At 44.3% G+C, this 8,567-nt stretch overlaps 1 protein-coding gene across 1 annotated transcript in view; it reads left to right on the top strand.

Moving 5' to 3' along the window:
- The first annotated feature begins 639 nt into the window (after window positions 1-639).
- GRAP (GRB2 related adaptor protein) overlaps window positions 640-8,567 on the top strand; it is a 99,234-nt gene continuing 91,306 nt past the window's right edge. The window contains exons 1-2 of the mRNA XM_073636396.1: window positions 640-810; window positions 6,028-6,341. Of these exons, the coding sequence (XP_073492497.1) occupies window positions 6,264-6,341 (78 nt within the window). The 5' untranslated portion in view covers window positions 640-810; window positions 6,028-6,263. The remainder of the gene's footprint in view (window positions 811-6,027; window positions 6,342-8,567) is intronic.

Raw genomic sequence — 8,567 nt, 5'->3', positions numbered from 1 at the left:
CCTTTCGTCCAATTTCTAAATTGCTGCATTTGTAAAATTTAAAAGCCAATATAAAGGAATAGAAGTGGTAAAAAAAAAGCCCTTGTGGATTTAATTAACTTTTTTTTTTTTGGTTAATTCTCCTTTAAGGGGGTGTGGCGGGAGGCGTGTCCTATGCCTATGTTTGCTAGTAGGTGTCCCTTATTCCCATCTCAAAATTTTGGGAGCTATGCCCACCAGTGCCAACAATCAGTGCCCACCACAGCCAGAAATCAGTGCCGATTTTAATTTTTTTTTCACTGGATATGTTTAATAGCAGAAAAAATATTGTGTTTTTTTTTTTTTTTCAAAATTGTCGGTCTTTTTTTTAGTGCAAAAAAAAAAATGCAGTGGTGATCATACACCACCAAAAGAAAGCTCTATTTGTGGGGGGAAAAATGCAGTGCTGTATAGCAAACCATGACCTGGTCATGAAGGGTGGTAAATCTTCCAGAGGTTAAGTGGTTTAAAATACGTTATATAGATATAGACGTCATTCATTCTCTTTACCTGATATCCTCCAAGACGACCACTAAAAAAAATTCAGTGATACGTTTGTGTTGCTTATAGTGTCATACAGTCTCAAAGTCTGGCAGCCTCCTTTACAGCGACATCCTGTTTGTCTTTATCTTAAAAAAAAAAAAAAAGTTGCAAATGCACAGCACAGCTCTTCCCTCAAAGATCAGTAGAGCGGAGGTAACATTACAGCTCGAAGTGGAGACATAAAGGTGACAACAGCGAGAGAGGCTAACGCACTGGAGGGGAGATACGCAAGCAAAGGCTATCACAGAGGTATCTTGTGGCATTACTTAATCCATGGAAAACTGATATTTTCATTATTTTAATATTATCTCTAGTTTTTCATGCATTACACAGTATGATGGGTACAGCAGCAAGGAGACTTCAGGGTGGAACGTGGCTACAGACCATAAAGTGTCCCCCGTACAGGTGGACATAGACTGCACCAGGACACCAGTGAAGGAAAATAGGTTTCAGACCTCACCGTCCCCCATCAGTTTTGCCAGGATGATGCCCCTCCGAGGGTGGCAGTGTTTGTCTTCGTTAACTACCATTGCCCCAGAATGTAGTTTTACACCTTTTTGTAGGAGGGCATGGATGAGCAGCTGACCATCTAGTCTCCCAAATGTAATTGCTGATCTTAACTACTGGCAGTCCTCATGGGTCTCCAGTGTCTCCCAGATGTGATAAGCTATCAGAAGCTTCTACCCATTGGTAAAAGATGGGTTTTAGGTGGACTGATTAAGCAGGGCTGGCAAAAGAAGTGGCAGTCTTGGGTGCTTCAGCAGGAAGGGATCACGACGAGCAGGACAACCTATGCGGCTGAGGTAATATAGAGCTCATGGGGATGGGGAAGACTTTGGCCTTTACACTCTTAAGTGCTAAAGGACCCGGTTTCACCATTACCTTTAAGCAGCTGTAACAGTAGTTTTGTGAGCTGGTAACTTCTGTGCATTCTGTGTGTGCTGCAGTCTTATTATCAATTCCCCCCCCCCTATATTCGAGACAAGGAGGGGGGGGGGGGGGTATGTAGTCCTAACAGGCTTCCTTGCGAGGGTGACAATGGTGCTCCACCATAGGGGTTGATTTACTAAAGGCAACTAGACTGTGCACTTTGCAAAGTGCAGTTGCCCTCTGCAAGTGCAGTTGCTCCAGAGCTTAGTAAATGAGGTAAGGCTTCACTTTGCAAAGAGTACCCGACATGCAAGGAAAATAAAAAAAAAACTGCATTTTTGCTTGAACATGATTGGATGATGGACGTCAGCAGAGATTCTGCTCATTTACTAAGCTCTGGAGCAACTGCTCTTGCAGAGTGCACAGTTTTTTTGCCTTTAGTAAATCAACCCCATAGATACAGTGCCTTGAAAAAGTATTCACACCCCTTGAAATTTTCCACATTTTGTCATGTTACAACCAAAAACATAAATGTGTTTTACTGAGATTTTATGAGATAGACCAACACAAAGTGGCATTTAATTGAGAAGTGGAAGGAAAATGAAAAATGTTTTTCAAAATTGTTTACAAATATGTGAAAAGTGTGGGGTACATTTGTATTCAGCCCCCCTGAGTCAATACTTTGTAGAACCCCCTTTCACTGCAATTACAGCTGCAAGTGTTTTTGGGGATGTCTCTACCAGCTACACATCTAGAGAGTGACATTTTTGCCCATTCTTCTTTGCAAAATAACTAAAGCTCTGTCAGATTGGATGGAGAGCGTCTGTGAACAGCAATTTTCAAGTCTTGCCACAGATTCCCAACTGGATTTAGGTCTGGACTTTGGGCCATTCTAACACATGAATATGCTTTGATCTAAAACATTCCATTGTAGCTCTGGCTGTATGTTTAGGGTTGTTGTCCTGCTGGAAGGTGAACCTCCACTCCAGTCTTTTGCAGACTCTTAACAGGTTTTCTTCTAAGAGTGCCCTGTATTTGGCTTGATCCATCTTCCCATCAACTCTGACCAGCTTCCCTGTTGAAGAAAAGTGTCCCCACAACATGATGCTGCCACCACCATGGTTCACGGTGGGGATGGTGTGTTCAGGGTGATGTGCAGTGTTAGTTATCCTCCACACAGTGTTTTGCTTTTAGGCTAAAAAGTCTGACCAGAGCACTTTCTTCCACGTGTTTGCTGTGTCCCCCACATGGCTTATTGTGGGGCTTCTTATGCTGTCTTTCAACAATGTTTTTCTTCTTGCCACTCTTCCATAAAGGCCAGATTTGTGGAGTGCACGACTAATAGTTGTCCTGTGGACAGATTCTCCCACCTAAGCTGTGGATCTCTGCAGCTTCTCCAGAGTTACCATGGGCCTCTTGGCTGCTTCTCTGGTTAATGCTCTCCTTGCCCGGCCTGTCAGTTTAGGTGGACGGCCATGTCTTGGTAGGTTTGCAGTTGTGCCATACTCTTTCTATTTTGGATGATGGATTGAACAGTGCTCTGAGAGGTTCAAAGCTTGAGATTTTTTTATAACCTAACCCTGCTTTAAACTTCTCCACAACTTTATCCCTGACCTGCCTGGTGTGTTCCTTGGCCTTCATGATGCTGTTTGTTCACTAAGGTTCTCTAACAAACTTTGAAGGGCTTCACAGAACAGCTGTATTTATACTGAGATTAAATTACACACAGATGGGCTCTTTTTACTAATTGGGCGACTTGTGAAGGTAATTGGTTCCACTATATTTTAGTTAGGGGTAAAGAGAAAAGGGGGCTGAATACTAATGCACGCCACACTTTTCACATATTTGGAAAAAAATTGAAAACCATTTATCATTTTCCTTCCACTTCCCAAGTATGTGCCACTTTGTGTTGTTCTATCACATAAAATCCCAATAAAACACATTTACGTTTTTTGGTTGTAACATGACAAAATGTGGAAAATTTCAAGGGGTATGAATACTTTTTCAAGGCACGGTACATAGTGAGCGAGCATTGTCACCCTGAGAGATTATGAAGAATTAGCTGGATGGCTGTCACAAGCATTCGCCAAGCTGTCATGAATAATCAGTTACCTAATACATTTATTTCCTCTGATCGTCAGCTCCATCTAGTGACCATAATGCATTTTTTTTTTTTCTCCCCGGATTGAGATATTTCAGGAAAATACCGCATTATGGCTACTAGATGGAGCTGACGATCATAGGGGAACATAGCAAATGGCAGTGATTACTTTTGATGGATGGGCAATTGCTTGTGATGTTCATCCAGTGAATTTTATAAATAGACCCCATAGTAAGAATCACCAGGTGAAAATACATGTAAAAAAAGCCTGAAAAAAGGAAAATTAAAACTGCCACCGCATCTAATGATAAACTGCATTATCTTTAATTTTTGTTCTTGGGTTTAGATACGCTTTAAACGAGATAGGAGTTTAAACTAGCTCATTCTGTAATGCCTATGCAGGCTTTTGAAGTATCCATTCCTCCAAGAGAAGATTCCATGGCAGTCTTTCCACATTGACAGCTGTCAGAATTAGATTTGTAGAACATTCTTTAAGAGCCCTTTCACACTGGGGTGGGCGGCGGCGGTAAAGCTCCGCTATTGTAAGCGGTGCTTTACTGTCGGTATGCGGGGCCGCTAGCGGGGGGGTTTTACACACCCCCCCCCCCCCGCTAGCGTCCGAGAAATGGTTAAAAACCACCACAAAGCGCCGAGCAGAGGCGCTTTGCCGGCGGTATAGCCACGCCGTCCCATTGATTTCAATGGGCAGGAGCGGTGAAGGAGCGGTATACACTCCGCTCCTTCACCGCTCCGAAGATGCTGCTAGCAGGACTTTTTTTACCGTCCTGCCAGCGCATTGCTCCAGTGTGAAAGCCCTCGGGACTTTCACACTGGAATGAAAGCAGCGGCACTTTCGGGTCGGTTTGCAGGCGCTATTATTAGCGCAATAGCGACTGCAAAACCGCCCCAGTGTGAAAGGGCCCTAAAAATTATTTTTATCTGCTTAGGTTTTATGTAACAAACACTGTAAGGTTTGCCAAACAATCCAAAAATCATAAAAGTGGTACCAGTTGTATCCATTCTACCCCCAGCTCAAATGATTCTCCCAAATGTTGCTTGTATTCATGAAATCATATGATGCCAGATTATGATGAGCACTGCAAAAAAATAGTTGCTTTGCCATATAGGCAGGAGCTGCAACAGATTCAAGCACTGACCTTGAGGCTGCGGCCACGGAGGAGTTGACTGGAGGACAACAAGGAGCAATACAAAGCACTAGAAACTTTATTACGGCACATAGTGATTTAGCAGCAAGGAGGAAATTAAACATGAGCAGATGTTAAATATTTAACTCCATGTGTGCTGCATTCATTCATCGGGTTATATCTAGGCCTTCGTTTCTATAAATCTTTGTTACTTTAAAGTCAGTCTGTGGACAGGCTATGCACATTCAAATATTTAACCTCTGTAGCTGAGTACACTGTGGAGCAAATCATCCTCAAATTCCATAGCAGAAGCAGTGAAGGTTTTTGAGTGTATCTTTCAGCAGTTCAATTCCCCCTTGCGGAGCTCCTGCTCTGTGTTTGCATTAGAGATTAAAAGGCTGGTCAGTCACTGCAGGGAGGGGTGAGCAGGAGGAGCTGAGCTGTTGTCACTGCTGGTATTAGGTAGCTTAGCTGCCGAGTCATGGGGGGGGGGGGGGGGCATTGCTGAGCCACAGCTAGGACGGGGGGGGCTGATCTAATGAGTCACTGCTGGGAGGTAAGGGCAGGGAGCGCTAAGATGCCACTGATGTGATTGGGGGGGGGGGGGGTTGCTGAGCTAATTAGTGGGAGGTAGGAACTGAGCTGCTAAGTCATTACTGGAAGGGGGGAGCAACGGAAACTGGGCTGCTGAGACATTGCTGGGAGAGGGGAGCAGGGAGAGCTTAGCTGCTGAGCCACTGCTGGGAGAGGGAGAACTACTTACCTGCTGAGCCTCAGCTGAGGCGGGGTGCAGAGTTGCGGAGTCACTGATGGGAGGGGGGAGCAGCAGGAGCTGAGCTACTCGATCATTGATGGGAAGTGGGAGAGCTGAGCTGCTGAGTCACTGTTGGGAGGGATTGGGGGGACAATGCGAACTGAGTTGCTAAATCACTTATGGGAGGGGGAGCTAAGCTGCTGAGTCTTTTCTTGGGGGGGGGGGGTGGCTTTGTGACTAAAAAGCTGCTTTGGAGAGGAAAGCAGGGGGAGCTAAGCTGCTAAGAGAACAATGCTGACCGGAGGAGAGAGCAGAGTAAACAGAGGGATAACCTCTTCATATCTGCTACTCTTCCACTGGCCAATCAGCAGACAGTGGGTTGCTATTAACCAAACTGTGCGGCTGCCACAGTGGAGGATGGTGACCTAGCTGTACTGTGTGGTTGAAACAGTTCCCATATACTGTATGTAATTCAATGTGATTTTTTTTTTTTTTTGCTGTTTTCTAATAAATTAAACAAGTGTTGATGCCTTTAAGCCCTGACATTTGCAGGACTGTTTAAATACCAGACACAGACAGTTGACTTGTTTTTCCAGGAAGGCCTCTGCATGAAACACCCTTTTCTGATTGTCCCAGTCTTGGTCCCACACTGCGGACATGCTTGAGTTGGTTTCCACTATCGGGGGAGCTGTGAACATTTTCACTTCTTGAGAACAGAGGACTCCGTCACCCACCCACACACACTTTCCAGCTGTGTATGTCACCAGCTGTAAGTGTCACTTAAACCCACCGAGCAGCACACACATTAGTCCCCCTCTCCACGTCAGAAGAGATGGAGGCCGTGGCCATCTACAACTTCAAAACCACAGAGAGAGACGAGCTGCCCTTCAACAAAGGAGACATACTAAAGGTAAGACCTGACGGTCATGATATGATTAATATCCCAGCAGGTATTTATTCTACTTCATAGAGTGCTAGTACTTTTCTTTAGCATCGTTTACATCGGTCCCTGACCTGAAGGAGCTTACAATCTAATTTCCTTATGATGTTCATTCATTCAGCACTGCTAGTTTGAGTTGGAGCCAGGTAACCAAGCGTGAGATGGATTTGCACTAACAGAATCTGTAGGCGCCCAGCCATTGGCACCCAAAGCAACACCCCTTTGATAGGATAACCTTGTTGCAGCAAACAATCTATTGCTTTACTGACCCCAACCTGACACTGAATATAGCTCCCAACTGTCCCTGATTATGAGGGACTGTCCCTGATTTGGAGCAATGTCCCTCTTTCCTCCTCATTGTCCCTCATTTTGGACTGATCTAAATAGTTGTATAAAAAATGCACTTTTTATCTTTCAAAAAGTGTTTCCCAGTGCTAAACCTTTTATCCAATTTATAAATGGCTGCATTTGTACATTTAAAATCCAATATAAAGGAATAGTAGTTGGGGAAAAAAAGCACTTGTGGATTTAATTAACTTTTTTTTTTGGTTAATTCTCCTTTAAGTGGGTGTGGCAGGAGGTGTGTCCTATACCTACATACGTTTGCTGGTAGGTGTCCCTCATTCCCATCTCAAAATGTTGGGAGGTATGACACTGAGTATTGTCAGCCTATATGAGATAACCGTAGTTCTACCGTTAATATTTCTACAGTCTTTTTACCTCTGCCGCATTCGGCACAGGTCCACTGTACCCCTCACACCTGTAGGCTATTGGAGTTTAGGAGGAAACCACATGAATCCCACAAGTTCAACAACCAATAGCTTTTTAAGCCCCGTACACACGATTGCTGCCGGTTCAATGCAAACATTCGGCCTGTGTGTATGCCAGCCGACCGTTTCTGTTGGACGTGCATGCTGGAAAACCAGCAGCAGACCGGCTTCCAATTAGCTCTCTTAGCCAATGGCAGCAAAATTTCCTCACTCTCGAACTGCCCTACCCAGTCCTCTTAGAGTCTCACTCCACCTGTTGCATTCTCATTATTAAAAAAAAAATTAACAAGAGAGAGAGTCCATCAAATGATGAGGGGAGCTAGAAACACAGAAGCTGCTCTCAGCTGTAAGTTTCATCTGTTATTTCGGCCTTCCAGCATCCACACCACATTGAAATCGGCCCTTAAAGTAGATCTATATCCATGAAATAAAACATCTTATGAGCTTCAACATGTCATTGTAAATCGTTTTCAGCCTTTTTATATCTGAAGCTGTCAAAAAAAATAATAAAATGAATAACAATACCTGGTGTTCCTTCCATGAAAAGCCTCCTTCAGGCAGTTCCTGTTTTGGGTGACAACACTCTGGCTTTGCCCCCCAGTTGTGCTCCTAATTTGTCACCCTATCACATACACCCCCGACTACAAGCAGTCATGCTGGCATACATTGGCATGATCTGGTGTTGTTACAACCAATAACAAGGTCCTGGCCATGATGGGGGGGGGGGGGTTTGAATATTGGGTTGGCAGCTTTTACGCACCAAAGGATTTCCACAATCATATTGGGTTGTGATAGGGAAAAATAAGCCCCACGCTGTAATATTCAAGTCTAGGTACAAGATTATTCTAATGAGACTTTTACAAAACCAACGCATTTCAGGGCTTCATGGCTTGAAGAAAATGAAATCATGCAGCAGTGTATGCAGAATGATCTTCAGGTGCTGATGGATGATGTGCAAACCCACTCACTGTTATAACACCTAACTATAGATTGATTTTTGCCTGTACTGTATTGTATTGTTTCATTTTCTGAAGACGACCGCTTAGAGGACTGACCTCTTCCCCTGGTCGTTCGCGGGCTCCCGTGAGTGGCCTGAGTCACGATGATGTCACTCCCACACATGCCCGGGGGAGAGCTGCCCGGCACAAAGCTCTGAAGGTCTGGCGTGGTATGCCGGACCTTCAGAGCGCTTGCGCCGGCAATGTAATTGGCTGAAGCCAGGGTGAATATCTCCTAAACGGTGCACGTTTTAAGAGATTAATTTTACCTACAGGTAAGCCTTAGTCTTAGCTGAGGCTTACCTGTAGGTAAAAATCACAAAGTGGGCAAAAGCTACCAATTTAACAGCCCCCAAAACGCATTGTCTTTGTAAACAATATATCCTTGGAATTATCTTCTATCTGGACTCCGACTATTATGGTGTGGC

Source organism: Aquarana catesbeiana, linkage group LG06, assembly GCF_042186555.1.
Source record: "Aquarana catesbeiana isolate 2022-GZ linkage group LG06, ASM4218655v1, whole genome shotgun sequence".
Classification (NCBI taxonomy): Eukaryota; Metazoa; Chordata; class Amphibia; order Anura; family Ranidae; genus Aquarana; species Aquarana catesbeiana.
This window is presented reverse-complemented; position numbering and strand designations above follow the sequence as displayed.